The following is a 27,461-nucleotide window of genomic DNA, read 5'->3' on the forward strand; positions in this document are numbered from 1 at the left end:
ATTGCACGCTGACACGATCGCCAGGTGTATGGTATTTCCTCCGACACATTGGTGCGGCTGGCTTCCGGTTTAAACAAGCAGTGTCAAGAAGCAGTGCGGCTTGGGTCGTCTCGACCTTCGTCTCTCCCGAGTCTGTACGGGAGTTGCAGCGACGGGACAAGACTGTAACCAATTGGGGAGAAAAAAGGGGGGGAAAAAAATAGTTTGGGAAACCTAGCTGCGTCACTACAGATCCTGGTTCAATCCCAGGCTGTGCTTTACATGTTGCGTTTTATGTTTTTGTTCCGTGTGTGTATATAACATTGTATTTTGTCTCTGTTTTGTCCTGTCAGGTGGTGAAGCTCCACACCAAGCTGGGGAAGCCCATCCCTTCCACAGAACCAAGTGTAGTGACCCAAACCTCCACGGCCTCCTCCAAGACTCCTGTCTCCTCCTCTACCACCCCTACAGGCTCCACCTCCAACTCCTCCTACCTGAAGCCGGTTAACATCGTGAGCCAGGGTGGTGCGGGGGCCGGACTGGGGAAGGGTCTAGTGGGGAACAACCTATCAGCAGCCAATGCCACCACAGCTGTCAAGAAGGTCAACACCCCCAAGATCAACTTTGTCGGTAAGGCTGTTCCAGTATATTCCTCCTAAATAAAGATCCAATAATTCACTGAAACTTGAATTTAGCTTTTTCAATTCGGAGAATGTATTTAAATGGAGTTTGTGTGTGGAACGTGGTCCATGATGAAATTCTAGAGGCCGAGACTGCTCTAGGCTAGTGGTTGAGCTGTGGGTGGTTGAGCTGTGTTGGCAGGACATGCCAATGGGGAGCTGAATCGCTGCCAGTCTCTGAGATTAAAGTCAGGCTGAGGCCAGCTTTCTCTGCCAATCTAGCTCGCTTAGGGATGTTAACGGTTAACCGTTAATCGGTTAACTGCCGAAAAATAAATTTGATAAATTCGATATCGGTCTATAGGTTAATTTGCATAATTTAGTGGAATTAAATTGTGGCGTGTATTTTCGTTAGTCGTCATGCAGAGCCGAGTTAGAGGAGAGCACTCCTCCCATTTTATGCAGGCGGTGTAGCGGGCGGCGTGAGCTGCAGGCGGTGTAGCGGGCGGCGTGAGCTGCAGGCGGTGTTTTTTTGAAAACTGAAAGTTTGACTTTAAGTAACTTTGCCAAAATCCATCCATAGAAACATGGAGGCAATTATTTTATAGACTTCCTTATGCCGCTAACAAGCATTTCTCTCCTGTTCTATTGGTTCTCATTAGCGGTCAACCAATTATGATTTTTCAATACCGATTATTGTAAGTCCAAAAAGAGTCGATACCAATGATTCGACCGAATGTTGTATTTTTATAAATATTTGTAATAATGACAATACACAATGAGCACTTTTTATTTTAACCTAATACATAAATTAAACATCTATTTAGTCTCAAATAAATAATGAAACCTGTTTAAATAATGCAAAAACAGTGTTGGAGAAGAAAGTAAAAGTGCAATATGTGCCATGTAAGAAAGCTAGCGTTTCAGTTCCTTGCTCAGAACATGAGAACATGAAAGCTGGTGGTTTGTTTTAACATGAGTCTTCAATATTCCCAGGTAAGAAGTTGTATGTTGAAGTTATTATAGGACTATTTCTCTCTATACCATTTGTATTTCATAGACCTTTTGACTATTGGATGTTCTTATTGGCACTATAGTATTGCCAGCCTCATCTCGGGAGTTGATGGGCTTGAAGTCATAAACAGCGCTGTGCTTCAAGCATTGCGAAGAGCTGCTGGCAAACGCAGGAAAGTGCTGTGTGAATGAATGCTTACGAGCCTGCTGCTGCCTACCACCGCTCAGTCAGACTGCTCTATCAAATCATAGACTTAATTATAACATAAGAACACACAGAAATACGAGCTTTAGGTCATTAATATGGTCAAACCGGAAACTATAATTTCGAAAACAAAACGTTTATTCTTTCAGTGAAATACGGAACCGTTCCATATTTTATCTGACGGGTGGCATCCCGAAGTCTAAATATTCCTGTTACCATGCACAACCTTCAATGTTATGTCATAATTATGTACATTTCTGGCAAATTTAATTACAGTCTTTTAGGAAGAAATGTCTTCACACAGTTCGCAACGAGCCAGGCGGCCCAAACTGCTGCATATACCCTGACTCTGCTTACACAGATTGCAAGAGAAGTGACAAGTTAATATTAATATTGCCCGCTAACATTAATTTATTTTAACAATATGCAGGTTAAAAAAATATATACTTGTGTGTTGATTTTTAAGAAAGGCGTTGATGTTCACGGTTAGGTACATTGGTGCAACAACGGTGCTTTTTTCACGAATGCCCTTTGGTGAAGTAGGCTGTGATTGGATGATAAAATTAACAGGCACCGCATTGATTATTTGCAACCCAGGACAAACTAGTTAAACTAGTAATATCATCAACCATATGTAGTTAACTAGTGATTATGTTAAGATTGATTTAAAAAAAAATAATTATAAGAGAAGTTTAATGCTAGCTAGCAACTTACCTTGGCTCATTGCTGCGCTCGCGTAACAGGTGGTCAGCCTGCCACGCAGTCTCCTCGTGGAGTAACGGGGGGTCAGCAGTCTCCTCGTGGAGTATCGGGCGGTCAGCAGTCTCCTCGTGGAGTATCGGGCGGTCAGCAGTCTCCTCGTGGAGTATCGGGGGGTCAGCAGTCTCCTCGTGGAGTATCGGGGGGTCAGCAGTCTCCTCGTGGAGTATCGGGCGGTCAGCAGTCTCCTCGTGGAGTATCGGGCGGTCAGCAGTCTCCTCGTGGAGTATCGGGGGGTCAGCAGTCTCCTCGTGGAGTATCGGGGGGTCAGCAGTCTCCTCGTGGAGTATCGGGGGGTCAGCAGTCTCCTCGTGGAGTATCGGGCGGTCAGCAGTCTCCTCGTGGAGTATCGGGCGGTCAGCAGTCTCCTCGTGGAGTATCGGGCGGTCAGCAGTCTCCTTGTGGAGTATCGGGCGGTCAGCAGTCTCCTCGTGGAGTATCGGGCGGTCAGCAGTCTCCTCGTGGAGTATCGGGGGGTCAGCAGTCTCCTCGTGGAGTATCGGGCGGTCAGCAGTCTCCTCGTGGAGTATCGGGGGGTCAGCAGTCTCCTCGTGGAGTATCGGGGGGTCAGCAGTCTCCTCGTGGAGTATCGGGCGGTCAGCAGTCTCCTCGTGGAGTATCGGGGGGTCAGCAGTCTCCTCGTGGAGTATCGGGCGGTCAGCCTGCCACGCAGTCTCCTCGTGGAGTAACGGGGGGTCAGCCTGCCACGCAGTCTCCTCGTGGAGTAACGGGGGGTCAGCCTGCCACGCAGTCTCCTCGTGGAGTAACGGGTGGTCAGCCTGCCACGCAGTCTCCTCGTGGAGTAACGGGCGGTCAGCCTGCCACGCAGTCTCCTCGTGGAGTAACGGGGGGTCAGCCTGCCACGCAGTCTCCTCGTGGAGTAACGGGGGGTCAGCCTGCCACGCAGTCTCCTCGTGGAGTAACGGGGGGTCAGCCTGCCACGCAGTCTCCTCGTGGAGTAACGGGGGGTCAGCCTGCCACGCAGTCTCCTCGTGGAGTATCGGGGGGTCAGCCTGCCACGCAGTCTCCTCGTGGAGTATCGGGGGGTCAGCCTGCCACGCAGTCTCCTCGTGGAGTAACGGGGGGTCAGCCTGCCACGCAGTCTCCTCGTGGAGTATCGGGCGGTCAGCAGTCTCCTCGTGGAGTATCGGGCGGTCAGCAGTCTCCTCGTGGAGTATCGGGCGGTCAGCAGTCTCCTCGTGGAGTATCGGGCGGTCAGCAGTCTCCTCGTGGAGTATCGGGCGGTCAGCAGTCTCCTCGTGGAGTATCGGGCGGTCAGCAGTCTCCTCGTGGAGTATCGGGCGGTCAGCAGTCTCCTCGTGGCGTATCGGGCGGTCAGCAGTCTCCTCGTGGAGTATCGGGCGGTCAGCAGTCTCCTCGTGGAGTATCGGGCGGTCAGCAGTCTCCTCGTGGAGTATCGGGCGGTCAGCAGTCTCCTCGTGGAGTATCGGGCGGTCAGCAGTCTCCTCGTGGAGTATCGGGGGGTCAGCAGTCTCCTCGTGGAGTATCGGGGGGTCAGCCTGCCACGCAGTCTCCTCGTGGAGTAACGGGGGGTCAGCCTGCCACGCAGTCTCCTCGTGGAGTAACGGGGGGTCAGCCTGCCACGCAGTCTCCTCGTGGAGTATCGGGCGGTCAGCAGTCTCCTCGTGGAGTATCGGGCGGTCAGCAGTCTCCTCGTGGAGTATCGGGGGGTCAGCAGTCTCCTCGTGGAGTATCGGGGGGTCAGCAGTCTCCTCGTGGAGTATCGGGCGGTCAGCAGTCTCCTCGTGGAGTATCGGGCGGTCAGCAGTCTCCTCGTGGAGTATCGGGGGGTCAGCAGTCTCCTCGTGGAGTATCGGGGGGTCAGCCTGCCACGCAGTCTCCTCGTGGAGTAACGGGGGGTCAGCCTGCCACGCAGTCTCCTCGTGGAGTAACGGGGGGTCAGCCTGCCACGCAGTCTCCTCGTGGAGTAACGGGGGGTCAGCCTGCCACGCAGTCTCCTCGTGGAGTAACGGGGGGTCAGCCTGCCACGCAGTCTCCTCGTGGAGTAACGGGGGGTCAGCCTGCCACGCAGTCTCCTCGTGGAGTAACGGGGGGTCAGCCTGCCACGCAGTCTCCTCGTGGAGTAACGGGTGGTCAGCCTGCCACGCAGTCTCCTCGTGGAGTAACGGGGGGTCAGCCTGCCTCCTCGTGGAGTATCGGGGGGTCAGCAGTCTCCTCGTGGAGTATCGGGGGGTCAGCAGTCTCCTCGTGGAGTATCGGGGGGTCAGCCTGCCATGCAGTCTCCTCGTGGAGTATCGGGCGGTCAGCAGTCTCCTCGTGGAGTATCGGGCGGTCAGCAGTCTCCTCGTGGAGTATCGGGGGGTCAGCAGTCTCCTCGTGGAGTATCGGGCGGTCAGCAGTCTCCTCGTGGAGTATCGGGGGGTCAGCAGTCTCCTCGTGGAGTATCGGGCGGTCAGCAGTCTCCTCGTGGAGTATCGGGCGGTCAGCAGTCTCCTCGTGGAGTATCGGGGGGTCAGCAGTCTCCTCGTGGAGTATCGGGGGGTCAGCCTGCCACGCAGTCTCCTCGTGGAGTATCGGGGGGTCAGCAGTCTCCTCGTGGAGTATCGGGGGGTCAGCAGTCTCCTCGTGGAGTATCGGGCGGTCAGCAGTCTCCTCGTGGAGTATCGGGCGGTCAGCAGTCTCCTCGTGGAGTATCGGGCGGTCAGCAGTCTCCTCGTGGAGTATCGGGGGGTCAGCAGTCTCCTCGTGGAGTATCGGGCGGTCAGCAGTCTCCTCGTGGAGTATCGGGCGGTCAGCAGTCTCCTCGTGGAGTATCGGGCGGTCAGCAGTCTCCTCGTGGAGTATCGGGGGGTCAGCAGTCTCCTCGTGGAGTATCGGGCGGTCAGCAGTCTCCTCGTGGAGTATCGGGGGGTCAGCAGTCTCCTCGTGGAGTATCGGGGGGTCAGCCTGCCACGCAGTCTCCTCGTGGAGTAACGGGGGGTCAGCCTGCCACGCAGTCTCCTCGTGGAGTAACGGGGGGTCAGCCTGCCACGCAGTCTCCTCGTGGAGTAACGGGGGGTCAGCCTGCCACGCAGTCTCCTCGTGGAGTAACGGGGGGTCAGCCTGCCACGCAGTCTCCTCGTGGAGTATCGGGGGGTCAGCAGTCTCCTCGTGGAGTATCGGGGGGTCAGCAGTCTCCTCGTGGAGTATCGGGGGGTCAGCAGTCTCCTCGTGGAGTATCGGGCGGTCAGCAGTCTCCTCGTGGAGTATCGGGCGGTCAGCAGTCTCCTCGTGGAGTATCGGGCGGTCAGCAGTCTCCTCGTGGAGTATCGGGCGGTCAGCAGTCTCCTCGTGGAGTATCGGGCGGTCAGCAGTCTCCTCGTGGAGTATCGGGCGGTCAGCAGTCTCCTCGTGGAGTAACGGGGGGTCAGCAGTCTCCTCGTGGAGTATCGGGCGGTCAGCAGTCTCCTCGTGGAGTATCGGGGGGTCAGCAGTCTCCTCGTGGAGTATCGGGCGGTCAGCAGTCTCCTCGTGGAGTATCGGGGGGTCAGCAGTCTCCTCGTGGAGTATCGGGCGGTCAGCAGTCTCCTCGTGGAGTATCGGGCGGTCAGCCTGCCACGCAGTCTCCTCGTGGAGTAACGGGGGGTCAGCCTGCCACGCAGTCTTCTCGTGGAGTAACGGGGGGTCAGCCTGCCACGCAGTCTCCTCGTGGAGTAACGGGTGGTCAGCCTGCCACGCAGTCTCCTCGTGGAGTAACGGGCGGTCAGCCTGCCACGCAGTCTCCTCGTGGAGTAACGGGGGGTCAGCCTGCCACGCAGTCTCCTCGTGGAGTAACGGGGGGTCAGCCTGCCACGCAGTCTCCTCGTGGAGTAACGGGGGGTCAGCCTGCCACGCAGTCTCCTCGTGGAGTAACGGGGGGTCAGCCTGCCACGCAGTCTCCTCGTGGAGTATCGGGGGGTCAGCCTGCCACGCAGTCTCCTCGTGGAGTAACGGGGGGTCAGCCTGCCACGCAGTCTCCTCGTGGAGTATCGGGCGGTCAGCAGTCTCCTCGTGGAGTATCGGGCGGTCAGCAGTCTCCTCGTGGAGTATCGGGCGGTCAGCAGTCTCCTCGTGGAGTATCGGGCGGTCAGCAGTCTCCTCGTGGAGTATCGGGCGGTCAGCAGTCTCCTCGTGGAGTATCGGGGGGTCAGCAGTCTCCTCGTGGAGTATCGGGCGGTCAGCAGTCTCCTCGTGGAGTATCGGGCGGTCAGCAGTCTCCTCGTGGAGTATCGGGCGGTCAGCAGTCTCCTCGTGGAGTATCGGGGGGTCAGCAGTCTCCTCGTGGAGTATCGGGCGGTCAGCAGTCTCCTCGTGGAGTATCGGGGGGTCAGCAGTCTCCTCGTGGAGTATCGGGGGGTCAGCCTGCCACGCAGTCTCCTCGTGGAGTAACGGGGGGTCAGCCTGCCACGCAGTCTCCTCGTGGAGTAACGGGGGGTCAGCCTGCCACGCAGTCTCCTCGTGGAGTATCGGGCGGTCAGCAGTCTCCTCGTGGAGTATCGGGCGGTCAGCAGTCTCCTCGTGGAGTATCGGGGGGTCAGCAGTCTCCTCGTGGAGTATCGGGGGGTCAGCAGTCTCCTCGTGGAGTATCGGGCGGTCAGCAGTCTCCTCGTGGAGTATCGGGCGGTCAGCAGTCTCCTCGTGGAGTATCGGGGGGTCAGCAGTCTCCTCGTGGAGTATCGGGGGGTCAGCAGTCTCCTCGTGGAGTATCGGGCGGTCAGCAGTCTCCTCGTGGAGTATCGGGCGGTCAGCAGTCTCCTCGTGGAGTATCGGGGGGTCAGCAGTCTCCTCGTGGAGTATCGGGCGGTCAGCAGTCTCCTCGTGGAGTATCGGGGGGTCAGCAGTCTCCTCGTGGAGTATCGGGGGGTCAGCCTGCCACGCAGTCTCCTCGTGGAGTAACGGGGGGTCAGCCTGCCACGCAGTCTCCTCGTGGAGTAACGGGGGGTCAGCCTGCCACGCAGTCTCCTCGTGGAGTAACGGGGGGTCAGCCTGCCACGCAGTCTCCTCGTGGAGTATCGGGCGGTCAGCAGTCTCCTCGTGGAGTATCGGGCGGTCAGCAGTCTCCTCGTGGAGTATCGGGGGGTCAGCAGTCTCCTCGTGGAGTATCGGGGGGTCAGCAGTCTCCTCGTGGAGTATCGGGCGGTCAGCAGTCTCCTCGTGGAGTATCGGGCGGTCAGCAGTCTCCTCGTGGAGTATCGGGGGGTCAGCAGTCTCCTCGTGGAGTATCGGGGGGTCAGCAGTCTCCTCGTGGAGTATCGGGGGGTCAGCCTGCCACGCAGTCTCCTCGTGGAGTAACGGGGGGTCAGCCTGCCACGCAGTCTCCTCGTGGAGTAACGGGGGGTCAGCCTGCCACGCAGTCTCCTCGTGGAGTAACGGGGGGTCAGCCTGCCACGCAGTCTCCTCGTGGAGTAACGGGGGGTCAGCCTGCCACGCAGTCTCCTCGTGGAGTAACGGGGGGTCAGCCTGCCACGCAGTCTCCTCGTGGAGTAACGGGTGGTCAGCCTGCCACGCAGTCTCCTCGTGGAGTAACGGGGGGTCAGCCTGCCTCCTCGTGGAGTATCGGGGGGTCAGCAGTCTCCTCGTGGAGTATCGGGGGGTCAGCAGTCTCCTCGTGGAGTATCGGGGGGTCAGCCTGCCATGCAGTCTCCTCGTGGAGTATCGGGCGGTCAGCAGTCTCCTCGTGGAGTATCGGGCGGTCAGCAGTCTCCTCGTGGAGTATCGGGGGGTCAGCAGTCTCCTCGTGGAGTATCGGGCGGTCAGCAGTCTCCTCGTGGAGTATCGGGGGGTCAGCAGTCTCCTCGTGGAGTATCGGGCGGTCAGCAGTCTCCTCGTGGAGTATCGGGCGGTCAGCAGTCTCCTCGTGGAGTATCGGGGGGTCAGCAGTCTCCTCGTGGAGTATCGGGGGGTCAGCCTGCCACGCAGTCTCCTCGTGGAGTATCGGGGGGTCAGCAGTCTCCTCGTGGAGTATCGGGGGGTCAGCAGTCTCCTCGTGGAGTATCGGGCGGTCAGCAGTCTCCTCGTGGAGTATCGGGCGGTCAGCAGTCTCCTCGTGGAGTATCGGGCGGTCAGCAGTCTCCTCGTGGAGTATCGGGGGGTCAGCAGTCTCCTCGTGGAGTATCGGGCGGTCAGCAGTCTCCTCGTGGAGTATCGGGCGGTCAGCAGTCTCCTCGTGGAGTATCGGGCGGTCAGCAGTCTCCTCGTGGAGTATCGGGGGGTCAGCAGTCTCCTCGTGGAGTATCGGGCGGTCAGCAGTCTCCTCGTGGAGTATCGGGGGGTCAGCAGTCTCCTCGTGGAGTATCGGGGGGTCAGCCTGCCACGCAGTCTCCTCGTGGAGTAACGGGGGGTCAGCCTGCCACGCAGTCTCCTCGTGGAGTAACGGGGGGTCAGCCTGCCACGCAGTCTCCTCGTGGAGTAACGGGGGGTCAGCCTGCCACGCAGTCTCCTCGTGGAGTAACGGGGGGTCAGCCTGCCACGCAGTCTCCTCGTGGAGTATCGGGGGGTCAGCAGTCTCCTCGTGGAGTATCGGGGGGTCAGCAGTCTCCTCGTGGAGTATCGGGGGGTCAGCAGTCTCCTCGTGGAGTATCGGGCGGTCAGCAGTCTCCTCGTGGAGTATCGGGCGGTCAGCAGTCTCCTCGTGGAGTATCGGGCGGTCAGCAGTCTCCTCGTGGAGTATCGGGCGGTCAGCAGTCTCCTCGTGGAGTATCGGGCGGTCAGCAGTCTCCTCGTGGAGTATCGGGCGGTCAGCAGTCTCCTCGTGGAGTAACGGGGGGTCAGCAGTCTCCTCGTGGAGTATCGGGCGGTCAGCAGTCTCCTCGTGGAGTATCGGGGGGTCAGCAGTCTCCTCGTGGAGTATCGGGCGGTCAGCAGTCTCCTCGTGGAGTATCGGGGGGTCAGCAGTCTCCTCGTGGAGTATCGGGCGGTCAGCAGTCTCCTCGTGGAGTATCGGGCGGTCAGCCTGCCACGCAGTCTCCTCGTGGAGTAACGGGGGGTCAGCCTGCCACGCAGTCTTCTCGTGGAGTAACGGGGGGTCAGCCTGCCACGCAGTCTCCTCGTGGAGTAACGGGTGGTCAGCCTGCCACGCAGTCTCCTCGTGGAGTAACGGGCGGTCAGCCTGCCACGCAGTCTCCTCGTGGAGTAACGGGGGGTCAGCCTGCCACGCAGTCTCCTCGTGGAGTAACGGGGGGTCAGCCTGCCACGCAGTCTCCTCGTGGAGTAACGGGGGGTCAGCCTGCCACGCAGTCTCCTCGTGGAGTAACGGGGGGTCAGCCTGCCACGCAGTCTCCTCGTGGAGTATCGGGGGGTCAGCCTGCCACGCAGTCTCCTCGTGGAGTAACGGGGGGTCAGCCTGCCACGCAGTCTCCTCGTGGAGTATCGGGCGGTCAGCAGTCTCCTCGTGGAGTATCGGGCGGTCAGCAGTCTCCTCGTGGAGTATCGGGCGGTCAGCAGTCTCCTCGTGGAGTATCGGGCGGTCAGCAGTCTCCTCGTGGAGTATCGGGCGGTCAGCAGTCTCCTCGTGGAGTATCGGGGGGTCAGCAGTCTCCTCGTGGAGTATCGGGCGGTCAGCAGTCTCCTCGTGGAGTATCGGGCGGTCAGCAGTCTCCTCGTGGAGTATCGGGCGGTCAGCAGTCTCCTCGTGGAGTATCGGGGGGTCAGCAGTCTCCTCGTGGAGTATCGGGCGGTCAGCAGTCTCCTCGTGGAGTATCGGGGGGTCAGCAGTCTCCTCGTGGAGTATCGGGGGGTCAGCCTGCCACGCAGTCTCCTCGTGGAGTAACGGGGGGTCAGCCTGCCACGCAGTCTCCTCGTGGAGTAACGGGGGGTCAGCCTGCCACGCAGTCTCCTCGTGGAGTAACGGGGGGTCAGCCTGCCACGCAGTCTCCTCGTGGAGTATCGGGCGGTCAGCAGTCTCCTCGTGGAGTATCGGGCGGTCAGCAGTCTCCTCGTGGAGTATCGGGGGGTCAGCAGTCTCCTCGTGGAGTATCGGGGGGGTCAGCAGTCTCCTCGTGGAGTATCGGGCGGTCAGCAGTCTCCTCGTGGAGTATCGGGCGGTCAGCAGTCTCCTCGTGGAGTATCGGGGGGTCAGCAGTCTCCTCGTGGAGTATCGGGGGGTCAGCAGTCTCCTCGTGGAGTATCGGGCGGTCAGCAGTCTCCTCGTGGAGTATCGGGCGGTCAGCAGTCTCCTCGTGGAGTATCGGGGGGTCAGCAGTCTCCTCGTGGAGTATCGGGCGGTCAGCAGTCTCCTCGTGGAGTATCGGGGGGTCAGCAGTCTCCTCGTGGAGTATCGGGGGGTCAGCCTGCCACGCAGTCTCCTCGTGGAGTAACGGGGGGTCAGCCTGCCACGCAGTCTCCTCGTGGAGTAACGGGGGGTCAGCCTGCCACGCAGTCTTCTCGTGGAGTAACGGGGGGTCAGCCTGCCACGCAGTCTCCTCGTGGAGTAACGGGTGGTCAGCCTGCCACGCAGTCTCCTCGTGGAGTAACGGGCGGTCAGCCTGCCACGCAGTCTCCTCGTGGAGTAACGGGGGGTCAGCCTGCCACGCAGTCTCCTCGTGGAGTAACGGGGGGTCAGCCTGCCACGCAGTCTCCTCGTGGAGTAACGGGGGGTCAGCCTGCCACGCAGTCTCCTCGTGGAGTAACGGGGGGTCAGCCTGCCACGCAGTCTCCTCGTGGAGTATCGGGGGGTCAGCCTGCCACGCAGTCTCCTCGTGGAGTAACGGGGGGTCAGCCTGCCACGCAGTCTCCTCGTGGAGTATCGGGCGGTCAGCAGTCTCCTCGTGGAGTATCGGGCGGTCAGCAGTCTCCTCGTGGAGTATCGGGCGGTCAGCAGTCTCCTCGTGGAGTATCGGGCGGTCAGCAGTCTCCTCGTGGAGTATCGGGCGGTCAGCAGTCTCCTCGTGGAGTATCGGGGGGTCAGCAGTCTCCTCGTGGAGTATCGGGCGGTCAGCAGTCTCCTCGTGGAGTATCGGGCGGTCAGCAGTCTCCTCGTGGAGTATCGGGCGGTCAGCAGTCTCCTCGTGGAGTATCGGGGGGTCAGCAGTCTCCTCGTGGAGTATCGGGCGGTCAGCAGTCTCCTCGTGGAGTATCGGGGGGTCAGCAGTCTCCTCGTGGAGTATCGGGGGGTCAGCCTGCCACGCAGTCTCCTCGTGGAGTAACGGGGGGTCAGCCTGCCACGCAGTCTCCTCGTGGAGTAACGGGGGGTCAGCCTGCCACGCAGTCTCCTCGTGGAGTAACGGGGGGTCAGCCTGCCACGCAGTCTCCTCGTGGAGTATCGGGCGGTCAGCAGTCTCCTCGTGGAGTATCGGGCGGTCAGCAGTCTCCTCGTGGAGTATCGGGGGGTCAGCAGTCTCCTCGTGGAGTATCGGGGGGTCAGCAGTCTCCTCGTGGAGTATCGGGCGGTCAGCAGTCTCCTCGTGGAGTATCGGGCGGTCAGCAGTCTCCTCGTGGAGTATCGGGGGGTCAGCAGTCTCCTCGTGGAGTATCGGGGGGTCAGCAGTCTCCTCGTGGAGTATCGGGCGGTCAGCAGTCTCCTCGTGGAGTATCGGGCGGTCAGCAGTCTCCTCGTGGAGTATCGGGGGGTCAGCAGTCTCCTCGTGGAGTATCGGGCGGTCAGCAGTCTCCTCGTGGAGTATCGGGGGGTCAGCAGTCTCCTCGTGGAGTATCGGGGGGTCAGCCTGCCACGCAGTCTCCTCGTGGAGTAACGGGGGGTCAGCCTGCCACGCAGTCTCCTCGTGGAGTAACGGGGGGTCAGCCTGCCACGCAGTCTCCTCGTGGAGTAACGGGGGGTCAGCCTGCCACGCAGTCTCCTCGTGGAGTATCGGGCGGTCAGCAGTCTCCTCGTGGAGTATCGGGCGGTCAGCAGTCTCCTCGTGGAGTATCGGGGGGTCAGCAGTCTCCTCGTGGAGTATCGGGGGGGTCAGCAGTCTCCTCGTGGAGTATCGGGCGGTCAGCAGTCTCCTCGTGGAGTATCGGGCGGTCAGCAGTCTCCTCGTGGAGTATCGGGGGGTCAGCAGTCTCCTCGTGGAGTATCGGGGGGTCAGCAGTCTCCTCGTGGAGTATCGGGGGGTCAGCCTGCCACGCAGTCTCCTCGTGGAGTAACGGGGGGTCAGCCTGCCACGCAGTCTCCTCGTGGAGTAACGGGGGGTCAGCCTGCCACGCAGTCTCCTCGTGGAGTAACGGGGGGTCAGCCTGCCACGCAGTCTCCTCGTGGAGTAACGGGGGGTCAGCCTGCCACGCAGTCTCCTCGTGGAGTAACGGGTGGTCAGCCTGCCACGCAGTCTCCTCGTGGAGTAACGGGGGGTCAGCCTGCCTCCTCGTGGAGTATCGGGGGGTCAGCAGTCTCCTCGTGGAGTATCGGGGGGTCAGCAGTCTCCTCGTGGAGTATCGGGGGGTCAGCCTGCCATGCAGTCTCCTCGTGGAGTATCGGGCGGTCAGCAGTCTCCTCGTGGAGTATCGGGCGGTCAGCAGTCTCCTCGTGGAGTATCGGGCGGTCAGCAGTCTCCTCGTGGAGTATCGGGGGGTCAGCAGTCTCCTCGTGGAGTATCGGGCGGTCAGCAGTCTCCTCGTGGAGTATCGGGGGGTCAGCAGTCTCCTCGTGGAGTATCGGGCGGTCAGCAGTCTCCTCGTGGAGTATCGGGCGGTCAGCAGTCTCCTCGTGGAGTATCGGGGGGTCAGCAGTCTCCTCGTGGAGTATCGGGGGGTCAGCCTGCCACGCAGTCTCCTCGTGGAGTATCGGGGGGTCAGCAGTCTCCTCGTGGAGTATCGGGGGGTCAGCAGTCTCCTCGTGGAGTATCGGGCGGTCAGCAGTCTCCTCGTGGAGTATCGGGCGGTCAGCAGTCTCCTCGTGGAGTATCGGGCGGTCAGCAGTCTCCTCGTGGAGTATCGGGGGGTCAGCAGTCTCCTCGTGGAGTATCGGGCGGTCAGCAGTCTCCTCGTGGAGTATCGGGCGGTCAGCAGTCTCCTCGTGGAGTATCGGGCGGTCAGCAGTCTCCTCGTGGAGTATCGGGGGGTCAGCAGTCTCCTCGTGGAGTATCGGGCGGTCAGCAGTCTCCTCGTGGAGTATCGGGGGGTCAGCAGTCTCCTCGTGGAGTATCGGGGGGTCAGCCTGCCACGCAGTCTCCTCGTGGAGTAACGGGGGGTCAGCCTGCCACGCAGTCTCCTCGTGGAGTAACGGGGGGTCAGCCTGCCACGCAGTCTCCTCGTGGAGTAACGGGGGGTCAGCCTGCCACGCAGTCTCCTCGTGGAGTAACGGGGGGTCAGCCTGCCACGCAGTCTCCTCGTGGAGTATCGGGGGGTCAGCAGTCTCCTCGTGGAGTATCGGGGGGTCAGCAGTCTCCTCGTGGAGTATCGGGGGGTCAGCAGTCTCCTCGTGGAGTATCGGGGGGTCAGCAGTCTCCTCGTGGAGTATCGGGCGGTCAGCAGTCTCCTCGTGGAGTATCGGGCGGTCAGCAGTCTCCTCGTGGAGTATCGGGCGGTCAGCAGTCTCCTCGTGGAGTATCGGGCGGTCAGCAGTCTCCTCGTGGAGTATCGGGCGGTCAGCAGTCTCCTCGTGGAGTATCGGGGGGTCAGCAGTCTCCTCGTGGAGTATCGGGGGGTCAGCAGTCTCCTCGTGGAGTATCGGGGGGTCAGCAGTCTCCTCGTGGAGTATCGGGCGGTCAGCAGTCTCCTCGTGGAGTATCGGGCGGTCAGCAGTCTCCTCGTGGAGTATCGGGGGGTCAGCAGTCTCCTCGTGGAGTATCGGGCGGTCAGCAGTCTCCTCGTGGAGTATCGGGGGGTCAGCAGTCTCCTCGTGGATTATCGGGCGGTCAGCAGTCTCCTCGTGGAGTATCGGGGGGTCAGCAGTCTCCTCGTGGAGTATCGGGCGGTCAGCAGTCTCCTCGTGGAGTATCGGGCGGTCAGCAGTCTCCTCGTGGAGTATCGGGGGGTCAGCCTGCCACGCAGTCTCCTCGTGGAGTAACGGGGGGTCAGCCTGCCACGCAGTCTCCTCGTGGAGTAACGGGGGGTCAGCCTGCCACGCAGTCTCCTCGTGGAGTAACGGGGGGTCAGCCTGCCACGCAGTCTCCTCGTGGAGTAACGGGGGGTCAGCCTGCCACGCAGTCTCCTCGTGGAGTAACGGGTGGTCAGCCTGCCACGCAGTCTCCTCGTGGAGTAACGGGGGGTCAGCCTGCCTCCTCGTGGAGTATCGGGGGGTCAGCAGTCTCCTCGTGGAGTATCGGGGGGTCAGCAGTCTCCTCGTGGAGTATCGGGGGGTCAGCCTGCCATGCAGTCTCCTCGTGGAGTATCGGGCGGTCAGCAGTCTCCTCGTGGAGTATCGGGCGGTCAGCAGTCTCCTCGTGGAGTATCGGGCGGTCAGCAGTCTCCTCGTGGAGTATCGGGGGGTCAGCAGTCTCCTCGTGGAGTATCGGGCGGTCAGCAGTCTCCTCGTGGAGTATCGGGGGGTCAGCAGTCTCCTCGTGGAGTATCGGGCGGTCAGCAGTCTCCTCGTGGAGTATCGGGCGGTCAGCAGTCTCCTCGTGGAGTATCGGGGGGTCAGCAGTCTCCTCGTGGAGTATCGGGGGGTCAGCCTGCCACGCAGTCTCCTCGTGGAGTATCGGGGGGTCAGCAGTCTCCTCGTGGAGTATCGGGGGGTCAGCAGTCTCCTCGTGGAGTATCGGGGGGTCAGCAGTCTCCTCGTGGAGTATCGGGCGGTCAGCAGTCTCCTCGTGGAGTATCGGGCGGTCAGCAGTCTCCTCGTGGAGTATCGGGGGGTCAGCAGTCTCCTCGTGGAGTATCGGGCGGTCAGCAGTCTCCTCGTGGAGTATCGGGCGGTCAGCAGTCTCCTCGTGGAGTATCGGGCGGTCAGCAGTCTCCTCGTGGAGTATCGGGGGGTCAGCAGTCTCCTCGTGGAGTATCGGGCGGTCAGCAGTCTCCTCGTGGAGTATCGGGGGGGTCAGCAGTCTCCTCGTGGAGTATCGGGGGGTCAGCCTGCCACGCAGTCTCCTCGTGGAGTAACGGGGGGTCAGCCTGCCACGCAGTCTCCTCGTGGAGTAACGGGGGGTCAGCCTGCCACGCAGTCTCCTCGTGGAGTAACGGGGGGTCAGCCTGCCACGCAGTCTCCTCGTGGAGTAACGGGGGGTCAGCCTGCCACGCAGTCTCCTCGTGGAGTATCGGGGGGTCAGCAGTCTCCTCGTGGAGTATCGGGGGGTCAGCAGTCTCCTCGTGGAGTATCGGGGGGTCAGCAGTCTCCTCGTGGAGTATCGGGGGGTCAGCAGTCTCCTCGTGGAGTATCGGGCGGTCAGCAGTCTCCTCGTGGAGTATCGGGCGGTCAGCAGTCTCCTCGTGGAGTATCGGGCGGTCAGCAGTCTCCTCGTGGAGTATCGGGCGGTCAGCAGTCTCCTCGTGGAGTATCGGGCGGTCAGCAGTCTCCTCGTGGAGTATCGGGGGGTCAGCAGTCTCCTCGTGGAGTATCGGGGGGTCAGCAGTCTCCTCGTGGAGTATCGGGGGGTCAGCAGTCTCCTCGTGGAGTATCGGGCGGTCAGCAGTCTCCTCGTGGAGTATCGGGCGGTCAGCAGTCTCCTCGTGGAGTATCGGGGGGTCAGCAGTCTCCTCGTGGAGTATCGGGCGGTCAGCAGTCTCCTCGTGGAGTATCGGGGGGTCAGCAGTCTCCTCGTGGAGTATCGGGCGGTCAGCAGTCTCCTCGTGGAGTATCGGGGGGTCAGCAGTCTCCTCGTGGAGTATCGGGCGGTCAGCAGTCTCCTCGTGGAGTATCGGGCGGTCAGCAGTCTCCTCGTGGAGTATCGGGGGGTCAGCCTGCCACGCAGTCTCCTCGTGGAGTAACGGGGGGTCAGCCTGCCACGCAGTCTCCTCGTGGAGTAACGGGGGGTCAGCCTGCCACGCAGTCTCCTCGTGGAGTAACGGGGGGTCAGCCTGCCACGCAGTCTCCTCGTGGAGTAACGGGGGGTCAGCCTGCCACGCAGTCTCCTCGTGGAGTAACGGGGGGTCAGCCTGCCACGCAGTCTCCTCGTGGAGTAACGGGGGGTCAGCAGTCTCCTCGTGGAGTAACGGGGGGTCAGCAGTCTCCTCGTGGAGTATCGGGCGGTCAGCAGTCTCCTCGTGGAGTATCGGGCGGTCAGCAGTCTCCTCGTGGAGTATCGGGGGGTCAGCAGTCTCCTCGTGGAGTATCGGGGGGTCAGCAGTCTCCTCGTGGAGTATCGGGCGGTCAGCAGTCTCCTCGTGGAGTATCGGGCGGTCAGCAGTCTCCTCGTGGAGTATCGGGGGGTCAGCAGTCTCCTCGTGGAGTATCGGGCGGTCAGCAGTCTCCTCGTGGAGTATCGGGCGGTCAGCAGTCTCCTCGTGGAGTAACGGGGGGTCAGCAGTCTCCTCGTGGAGTATCGGGCGGTCAGCAGTCTCCTCGTGGAGTATCGGGCGGTCAGCAGTCTCCTCGTGGAGTATCGGGGGGTCAGCAGTCTCCTCGTGGAGTATCGGCGGTCAGCAGTCTCCTCGTGGAGTATCGGGCGGTCAGCAGTCTCCTCGTGGAGTATCGGGCGGTCAGCAGTCTCCTCGTGGAGTATCGGGCGGTCAGCAGTCTCCTCGTGGAGTATCGGGCGGTCAGCAGTCTCCTCGTGGAGTATCGGGTGGTCAGCAGTCTCCTCGTGGAGTAACGGGGGGTCAGCCTGCCTCCTCGTGGAGTAACGGGGGGTCAGCCTGCCACGCAGTCTCCTCGTGGAGTAACGGGTGGTCAGCCTGCCTCCTCGTGGAGTGTAAATGGCCATAATCTGCGTCCAAAAATGCAGATTACTGATTTGATGAACTTGATATCGACCCTGATTAGTCGGACGACCTCTAGTTTTCATATCGACTTTCTTTTGTTGTCCAGAAGCCAAAGGCACAGTCATAAGATCAACCCATCCTAGTTGCTATTAGATCCTAATTTAGATTTTTTATCTCTGTCATTGTGTTGTGTAACAAAACTACACATTTTAGAGTGGCCGTTTATTGTCCCCAGCACAAGGTGCACCTGTGTAATGATCATGCTGTTTAATCAGCTTCTTCTTCTTCTTATTATTATTATTATATATTATTAACCAATCCTCATCAATTCTTCTGTCTCCAGGGGGAAACAAGCTCCAGACTACCGGGAAGGTGGAGACATCCAAGCCTCCTCCGCCCTCATTGGTCCCCCAACCTCAGGAGACAAAGAACGAGTCCTCTGATTCGCTGTCTACCCTGGCCGCCTTGCAGAATGACGTGCAGCCCGTTGGACACGACTATGTGGAAGAGGTCAGATCACATAGAACCAAAAACCTGAGTGAATGTCTTGCCACAGGTGTAGTAGAATATATATGATATATTTCTTGTAATTCTGAAGGACTGAGGGGTAACGAAGACCGATCAGGTCAGCCTCTATTTCACCTTTATTTAACCAGGTAGGCCAGTTGAGAACAAGTTCTCATTTGCAACTGCGACCTGGCCAAGATAAAGCAAAGCAGTGTGACACAGACAACAACACAGAGTTACACATGGAGTAAAACAAACAAGCCAATACCACAATAAACAAGTCAATGACACAGTAGAAAAAAAGTGTATATATACAGTATCCCACAGGTACCCCAAATCTGATTGACCTTTAGCCATGTCTTCAAGCCTTTTGTGAAAGTGTGAAATGTGGTGCAGTTATGTGTGTCTGATGGCAGTGTATTCCAGACATGGGAAGCTCTCACAGAGAATGCAGATTTACTAAAGGTGCTTTTCCTTAGGGGAACTATACAGTCACCTCTCATGGCAGACCTTGTGGATCTGCTGCCATATGTTTGGGTGTTCTGTTTAACAGAAGTACTGAGTGGAGGGGGAGGAGCCAGGCCATTTAGGATCTTGAATACAAGACATGCGTCGGTGTATTGCACAAGATTTTCCCAACTCAGGAGCTCATGCTTTCTGAGGATGTAACAGTGATGATGGCTATTGGGCTTCCTATCAAGCACTTTGAGAGCCTGTTTGTAGACAGACTGAATAGGTCTTAATGTTGTACAACAAGCTTGGGCCCAACTAGTCAAGCAGTATGTTAAGTGGGGGAGTATCATAGATTTGAAGTACAGTTTTGCTACCTCTGTAGTCAAACAATTTTGTGTGAATCGGAAATTAGCTAGGTTGAATTTGGTTATTTGAATTACCTTTTTCACATGCTTTTTAAAAGAGGTTGGAATCAAGTATGATGCCAAGGTACTTAAAATCGGATACCACCTGGAGCTTCTCCCCTGACACATAGACATCTGGCTCAGTAGCATCTGTTGCCACTTTGTAACCTGGACCATTACAGTAGTGAGTTCTGTGGTGACCGTGTTACCTAGCCTCAGTGCAGTGGGCAGCTGGGAGGAGGTGCTCTTGTTCTCCATGGACTTTACAGTGTCCCAAAACGTTTTGGAGTTAGAGCTACAGGATGTGAATTTCTGCTTGAAAAAGCTGGCCTTTGCTTTCCTGACTGACTGCGTGTATTGGTTCCAGACTTCCCTGAACAGTTGCATATCGCGGGGACCATTCGACGCTATTGCAGTCTGCCAAAGGATGTTTTTCGATGGCAGTTAGCTCTGGAGTGAACCAAGGGCTATATCTGTTCTTAGTTTTGCATTTTTTGAACGGGGCATGCTTATCTAAGATGGTGAGGAAATTACTTTTAAGGAATGACCAGGCATCCTCGACTGACTGAATGAGGCCAATATCCTCCCAGGATACCCGGGCCAGGTCGACTAGAAAGACCTGTTCGCTAAAGTGTTTTATGGAGCGTTTGACATTGATGAGGGGTGGTCGTTTGACAGCGGATACAGGCAATGAGGTAGTGATCGCTGAGATCCTGATTGAAAACAGCGGCGGTGTATTTGGAGGGCAAGTTGGTCAGGATACTGTCTGTGGGTGCCCATGTTTACGGATTTAGGGTTGTACCTGGTGGATTCCTTGATGATTTTGTGTGAGATTGAGGGCATCTAGTTTAGATTGTAGGACTGCTGGAGTGTTAAGCATATCCCAGTTTAGGTCACCTAACAGAACAAACTCTGAAGCTAGATGGGGGGCGATCAATTCCCAAATGGTGTCCAGGGCACAGCTGGGAGCTGAGGGGGGTCGATAGCAGGCGGCAACACTGAGAGACTTATTTCTGGAGAGTATCATTTTTTAAATTAGAAGTTCAAACTGTTTGGGTATGGACCTGGAAAGTATGACAGAACTTTGCAGGCTCTCTCTGCAGTAGATTGCAACTCCTCCCCCTTTGGCAGTTCTATCTTGACGGAAAATGTTGTAGCTGGGTATGGAAATCTCAGAATTGTTGGTGGCCTTCCTGAGCCAGGATTCAGCCACGGCAAGGACATCAGGGTTGGCGGAGTGTGCTAAAGCAGTGAGTAAAACAAACTTAGGGAGGAGGCTTCTGATGTTGATATGCATGAAACCAAGGTTTTTTTCGATCACAGAAGTCAACAAATGAGGGTGCCTGGGGACATGCAGGGCCTGGGTTTACCTCCACCACCCGCGGAACAGAGGAGGAGTAGGATGAGGGTACGGCTAAAGGCTATCAAAACTGGTCACCTAGAGTGTTGGGGACAGAGAATAAAAGGAGCAGATTTCTGGGCATGGTGGAATAGATTCAGGGCATAATTTGCAGACAGGGGTATGGTGGGCTGTGGGTACAGCTGAGGTAAGCCCAGGCACTGAGTGATGATAAGAGGTTGTATCTCTGGATAAGCTGGTTATAATGGGTGAGGTCACCGCATGTATGGGAGGTGGGACAAAGGAGGTATCTGAGGCATGTTGAGTGGAACTAGGGGCTCCATTGTAAACTAAAACAATGATAACTAACCTGAACAACAGTATACAAGGCATATTGACATATGAGAGAGACATACAGCGAGGCATAAAGTAATCACAGGTGTTGATTTGGAGAGCTAGCTAAGACAACAACGGGTGAGACAACAACAGGTAAAATGGCGATGAATGGGCCAGAGGGTCGGTTAACTACACACAGAGCCGGAGTTCGGCGGCTGGGGCCGGCAGATAAACAAAAAAAAATATATATAGAATGGAGTACCGTGATAAATGAGCAGTCCAGCAGGCTTCAGTTATGTAGCCAAGTGATCATAGGGTCCAGGGGGCAGCAATAGATGACAGGGAAGCCGCGGACTAAAAGAGCCCGAAAAAGCCATTTTAAAGAAACTTCTTGTTCATCCAGCCACCAGTGTCCGATTTCAAAAAGGCTTTACTGCGAAAGCACACCATGCATGTATGTTAGGTCAGCACCTAGTCACAGAACTCCGTACAGCCATTTTTCCAACCAAAGAGAGGAGTCACAAAAATCAGAAATGGAGAAAATGAATCGCTAACCTTTGATCTTCATCAGATGACACTCATAGGACATCATGTTACACAATACATGTATGTTTTGTTCAATTATGTTCATATTTATATCCAAAAATGTGTTTACATTGGCGTGTTATGGTCAAATGCCTTGTCTCAAACAAACATCTGATGAAAGTGCAGAGAGCCACATCAAATTACAGAAATACTCATCATAAACATTGATAATCAATACAAGTGTTAACGTTAAACATACGAATACAGAAACTTCTCCTTAATGCAACCGCTGTGTCAGATTTCAAAAATGCTTTACGGCGAAAGCACACGTTGCGATTTTATGTTAGGTCAGTTCCTAGCCACAGAAGCCCTTGCAGCCATTTTCCAAACAAGGAGAGGTGTCACAAAAGTCAGAAATAGCATAAAAATTTGTTTTTAGAAAAAAGTTTTTAGAAAGTACAATAGAAGTTAGTAGAAACATGCCAAAAAGATGTTTAAAATCAATCCTCCGGTTGTTTTTGTCATAAATAATCAATAATATTTCAACCGGACAAAAGCTTCGTCAATGGGAAAGGAGAAACAAGAAAGGTGCGTTCCCGATCAGGGTGCATGGCTGATGAATGGAAATTTCCACTGGCCACTGATTTGAAAGTGCTGTAGTCTCCCTCATTTTTCAGAGTAAAAGCCTGAAACAATGCCTAAAGACTGGTCACATGTTGAGGAAGCCCATGGAGTCTTTGTATGGTGGATAGGCTTTCAATGGAAAAACAGCCTTTCAAAATAATAGTACTTCCTGGTTGGATTTTCCTCGGGTTTTGCCCGCCATACCAGTTCTGTTATACTCAGACATTCTTTTAACAGTTTTGGTGTTTTCTATCCAAATCTACAAATTATATGCATATCCTATCTTATGGGCCTGAGTAGCAGGCAGTTTAATTCAGGCACGCTTTTCATCCAAAATTCCGAATGCTGCCCCCTACCCTAGTGAAGTTAACCGTTCCATATTAACAATGGTATTTGAAACATTGCTTAGTTCTATTGTCAAATACCATCTTTTGTGTAGAAAAATACATTAATAAAACATTGATTTCTTCTCTGTAGGTGCGTAACGACGAAGGCAAGGTGATCCGGTTCCACTGTAAGCTGTGTGAATGTAGCTTCAACGATCCCAACGCCAAAGAGATGCATCTGAAGGGCAGGAGACACCGCCTGCAGTACAAGGTTAGTGGAGTCACTGAAGGGCAGGAGACACCGCCTGCAGTATAAAGTTAGTGGAGTCACTGAAGGGCAGGAGACACCGCCTGCAGTATAAAGTTAGTGGAGTCACTGAAGGGCAGGAGATACCGCCTGCAGTATAAAGTTAGTGGAGTCACTGAAGGGCAGGAGACACCGCCTGCGGTATAAAGTTAGTGGAGTCACTGAAGGGCAGGAGACACCGCCTGCACCGCCTGCGGTGTAAAGGTAGGAGACACCGCCTGCGGTGTAAAGGTAGGAGACACCGCCTGCGGTGTAAAGGTAGGAGACACCGCCTGCGGTGTAAAGGTAGGAGACACCGCCTGCGGTGTAAAGTTAGTGGAGTCACTGGAATGAAACTAATTCCATAGGAAACCATGGAGGTGTGTCCTAGCACTATACAGCTGACTCAAATAACCAACTCATCACCCAAAACATGCATCCGGGGGAGGGGGGGGGGGCAGGACTGAGGAAACCCTGGTCTCAGACCTGCGATTATGGACACACGCACACAATAACGCGTTCCCCCTACTTTGTTCCTTGTAGAAAAAGGTGAACCCGGAGCTACAGGTGGAGGTGAAGCCCTCTATCAGAGCCAGGAAGATCCAGGAAGAGAAGATGAGGAAACAGATGCAGAAGGAGGAGTACTGGAGGAGGAGAGAGGAAGAGGAGAGATGGAGGATGGAGATGAGGTACGGCGAGATAGGGTGGGTCACACACACACAGTATACTAATATCCACCAACTCTGTCTCTAGCTAATGCCAATTGAGTGAATACTTCCCAAAAATGAATGTGTCTCTCTCTCTCTCTCTCTCTCTCTCTCTCTCTCTCTCTCTCTCTCTCTCTCTCTCTCTCTCTCTCTCTCTCTCTCTCTCTCTCTCTCTCTCTCTCTCTCTCTCTCTCTCTCTCTCTCTCTCTCTCTCTCTCTCTCTCTCTCTCTCTCTCTCTCTCTCTCTCTCTCTCTCTCTCTCTCTCTCTCTCTCTCTCTCTCTCTCTCTCTCTCTCTCTCTCTCTCTCTCTCTCTCTCTCTGCCTTTGTGTGTGTCTCTCTCTCTCTGCCTTTGTGTGTGTCTCTCTCTCTCTGCCTTTGTGTGTGTCTCTCTCTCTCTGCCTTTGTGTGTGTCTCTCTCTCTCTGCCTTTGTGTGTGTCTCTCTCTCTCTGCCTTTGTGTGTGTCTCTCTCTCTCTCTCTCTCTCTCTCTCTCTCTCTCTCTCTCTGCCTTTGTGTGTGTCTCTCTCTCTCTCTCTCTCTGCCTGTGTGTGTGTGTCTCTCTCTCTCTCTCTGCCTGTGTGTGTGTGTCTCTCTCTCTCTCTCTGCCTGTGTGTGTGTCTCTCTCTCTCTCTCTGCCTGTGTGTGTGTGTCTCTCTCTCTCTCTCTGCCTGTGTGTGTGTGTCTCTCTCTCTCTCTCTGCCTGTGTGTGTGTCTCTCGCTCTCTCTCTGCCTGTGTGTGTGTCTAGACGTTATGAGGAGGAGATGTATTGGCGTCGTATGGAGGAGCAGCACCACTGGGACGAGAGACGTGGGGGCCCCAGGATGCCAGGGGACGGACCATACCTCCAGGGGACCCCTGGCCCACCTGGTCTACTGGGGGTTCGGCCTGGCATGCCCATCCCTCAGCCACAGGGACCTGTGGTAAGACAGCGGTTCTCACCACGTTCTGACTGGACACGTCCCAGAACCTCTGGCAAAGCAGCCGCTCTACACAAATTAACCCATTTTTTAAATCGGTTACCATATATTTCCACTCAAATCAACGGTTTTGTAAAATCGTGTTGGTTTTAGTGGTGGAAACGCAAACTTTTCAAACATGTGTTAGTAATTCTGGCCCCAAGGAACACTTCTTTCTCTGTCTCACCTCGCCTGCACCTGATTTGCAGATCAGAAACATCCTGTAATTAAAACATATTTTGCAGATCAGAGGCACAATGTAAAACCATTTAGAGATTCGTGGGGGGGGGGACAATTTACATGGCTGCTGATTTTTGCAACCATATCAGCCATAGCATTCCCCTTAGACAGGGTCAGATGCGTTTTAGTTTGAGCTTGACACTTGCAGACAGAAATGTAATGTTGGCAAGAGAATGGCTTCCAACAGGGTCGCTATCAGTTTTAGAGAAAATCATTAGTGAAATCATCTCACCAGATGAAGTAAAGAACACACAATGCTTCCACAACGTTACAGAATCGTGCACCAACACCGAAATGTGTATCTGCTATCAGTATAAATGCTAGCGGTTTTATCCTTAGCTAGAATTCACACCTTAGTCAGTGTAAACAATTCTGCAACCAGAGCTGAGAGATATGCGATGGCAGTTTTGGACTCTCTAGAGTGAGTATCTACAGCTGTAGCGACTGTCTTCTGTCTGCTCAGATAGGGTCTTATCCCCAATGGGGCCCACCAACGGGTGGCCTTTTGGATGGAGCCATGAACAAACAGCTCTCGGTCAGCATTCAGTAATGGGGGGGGGGGGGGGTTATAGACCTGGTCTACAGGGGCGGCACGTAGGAGAGGTCAGGACGGGGGTTATAGACCTGGTCTACAGGGGGTGGCACGTAGGAGAGGTCAGGACGGGGTTTATAGACCTGGTCTACAGGGGACGGCACGTAGGAGAGGTCAGGACGGGGGTTATAGACCTGGTCTACAGGGGGTGGCACGTAGGAGAGGTCAGGACGGGGTTTATAGACCTGGTCTACAGGGGACGGCACGTAGGAGAGGTCAGGACGGGGTTTATAGACCTGGTCTACAGGGGACCACGTAGGAGAGGTCAGGACGGGGGTTATAGACCTGGTCTACAGGGGACAGCACGTAGGAGAGGTCAGGACGGGGTTTATAGACCTGGTCTACAGGGGATGGCACGTCTGAGTTCAGGACAGGGTTTAGTCATCATTGCAGTGGTCATCAGTCATTGGTTTAAACCCACTATGTTTACGGTAGCAGGTCTCCAGTCTGTCTGTAGTTTTCCAACGACTCTTTAGCTTTCTGCTGCCCAATCGGTCATGGGTGGGGTAATGTTATTTTATGAGATCACACATTGTAGCCAGTTGGGTCTGATAGGCTCCTCCCTCTCTTCCCATTGGTAGTTTTCATCAAAGCCTACAGGGGTATAAGGGTAGCCTAGTGGTTAGAGCATTGGACTAGTAACCGGAAGGTTGCAAGTTCAAACCCCCGAGCTGACAAGGTACAAATCTGTCGTTCTGCCCCTGAACAGGGACCCACTGTTCCTAGGCCGTCATTGAAAATAAGAGTTTGTTCACAACCTGTCGTGATCGGAAGTCCCATAGGGCGGTGCACAATTTTGGCCCAGCGTCATCCGGGTTAGGGGAGGGTTTAGCCTGGGTAGGCCCTCATTGTAAATAAGAATTTGTTCTTAACTGAGTTGCTTAGTAAAATAAATGTTAAAAAGTAATAATTCAAACGAGAGTCGTCGTCCCCCAAACACACACTTAAAATATATATATATATATATGTAATTTTAAATGTTATACCCACATGGTAGTTTCTCCTATGCAAATTCTAGGGCAAATTTCCCATGTAGGTTTTACATTTATAGCTGGTTTCCCAATCATAACCTACTGTTTTACCACACACTGATTTTAATACATTTTCTGTTTGTTTTTCTTAGCTGCAGAAATAGGAATCTTTTCTTCTCAGGATTGTACCCTGGGATCACAACTCATAACTGTGTCAGGTCATCCCATGACCACTTCTCTGGTTCAACAGAGAAACACAACCCCTAGTCTCTGACCAGGAGACTTCTGCTTCAACGAAAATATCCAAATTGGAGATCAACAGGATGTTTGCCCTAGAATTACTTATCTTTAATTAAAAATCTCTGTTTTTATTACATGATTTCCTAATGAAAGATTCTAGGACTTCTGCTATTCAGAAATAACTCTGCTACAACCAAGTTTATAACTAGGGGTATCTTTTGATACAACAAAATACCTCATGTGCACAACTGTTCCCAGAACAGGATTTTCTGTGATGTTTAAAATAATATCGATCTCACCTGTCCGAAAATGGCGTATCCACTCTTTGCCGGTCCGAGGCGGGTCCCTTTTTTCTGTTTTTAGTTGGTGTAGGCTCCCTTGCATCCCTTGCAGTTGGTGTGGGCTCCCTTTGCAATTTTGTCTCCTTGTGGAGCAATCAGCAAGCGAAGTTAGCCATCCCATCCTCGTCGCTAAATTGTCGTAGCAATTCTACAGGAAGAGAGAGACTGTAGATTCCTCTTACAACAACCTTTTAAGATTTGCAAAAATGAAGGAATTAACCACTGCCAAGAGTGATTCAGTTGAAAGCTTAACAAACACAGTCGGGTCTCTGCTTTAAAAAAAATAAAAAAGCACAACCTCTTGGCAGTTTAGCAGATGTGTGGAAACGGGCGGAACAGAGTTTTTGAAAGGCGGTTTGTTTGTGCATATTAAGAAGGTTTGACCGTATAACGGCGTTTTTGTCAGTTCACACTGCTCCTTCCTGCAAGGTACCACACAGCTGACTTCCTGCAGATAGTAAACCCACGGGATGTCACATGCTGCAGTCGCACCTAAACAGATCTTAGCTACACGCCCAGTCTTATGGCTAAGTCCCACAAAGACAAGTTTGTATCAGGTTAGAAAAAACACTAGCATATAACAAGAGACAATTCTTTAAACAGTAAAACACAGGATTTTCCACGACACATACTTTAGCGATTGCCTTAGAATCCAGTGACTATATGGTAAGATCATTTCTAAACCCCCTTCCTTCCCACTGCTGTGGCATTGAGACCTTTCGTTGTGCTTTACCTCGCAGCCTCCCCGTCGGCCAGACTCATCAGACGACCGTTACGTGATGACGAAGCACGCGACCATCTACCCCTCTGAGGACGAGCTGCAGGCCATCCAGAAGATCGTCTCTATCACAGAGAGAGCCCTCAAACTGGTCTCAGACATCATCATCGACCAGGACAAGACCAAGGAGACTACTGGGGAGGACAAGGATACCAAAGAGGTTCCCAAGACTCCCCAAGACCGGTGAGGATGAGTGGGGGATAGATAGATGGAAGGTTGGGGAAACTCAACCCTGAATGTTTGTCTCCTCGGAGCTCTGAAAGGGGGTGATGAGGATGGGGGTGCTGCTCTGTTTCAGTCGGTTTTCTAACATTAGATACCTAATGAACGCCTCCCTCCTGTAGAGCTCTGAAGGGGGTGATGAGGGTGGGGGTCCTGGCTAAAGGACTGCTGCTCTGTGGAGACAACAATGTCAACCTGGTCCTGCTTTGCTCAGAGAAACCCACCAAGAACCTGCTAAGCCGCATAGTGGAGCATCTTCCCAAGCAGCTGACGGTACACACACACACACCAATGATACA

General features: G+C 55.5%; 1 protein-coding gene across 22 annotated transcripts in view; it reads left to right on the forward strand.

The window, feature by feature from the left end:
* LOC110525160 (zinc finger RNA-binding protein) overlaps window positions 1–27,461 on the forward strand; it is a 62,826-nt gene that overhangs the window by 24,753 nt on the left and 10,612 nt on the right. For 12 of the 22 annotated variants that reach the window (XR_016496479.1, XR_016496480.1, XR_016496476.1 and 9 more), the window contains 7 exons: window positions 333–609; window positions 17,657–17,823; window positions 21,979–22,098; window positions 22,657–22,817; window positions 23,568–23,742; window positions 26,903–27,123; window positions 27,285–27,435. Coding sequence is in view for 16 of the 22 variants with exons in the window: in XM_090236853.1 (XP_090092979.1) it covers window positions 333–609; window positions 17,657–17,823; window positions 21,979–22,098; window positions 22,657–22,817; window positions 23,568–23,742; window positions 26,903–27,123; window positions 27,285–27,435 (1,272 nt within the window). In the remaining 6 variants the exon portion in view is untranslated. The remainder of the gene's footprint in view (window positions 1–332; window positions 610–17,656; window positions 17,824–21,978; window positions 22,099–22,656; window positions 22,818–23,567; window positions 23,743–26,902; window positions 27,124–27,284; window positions 27,436–27,461) is intronic. The other 10 variants (XR_016496481.1, XR_016496477.1, XM_036979209.2 and 7 more) reach the window with 1 other exon arrangement.

This window comes from Oncorhynchus mykiss, chromosome 6 (genome assembly GCF_057628025.1).
Source record: "Oncorhynchus mykiss isolate SJ-2025 chromosome 6, ASM5762802v1, whole genome shotgun sequence".
NCBI lineage: Eukaryota > Metazoa > Chordata > Actinopteri > Salmoniformes > Salmonidae > Oncorhynchus > Oncorhynchus mykiss.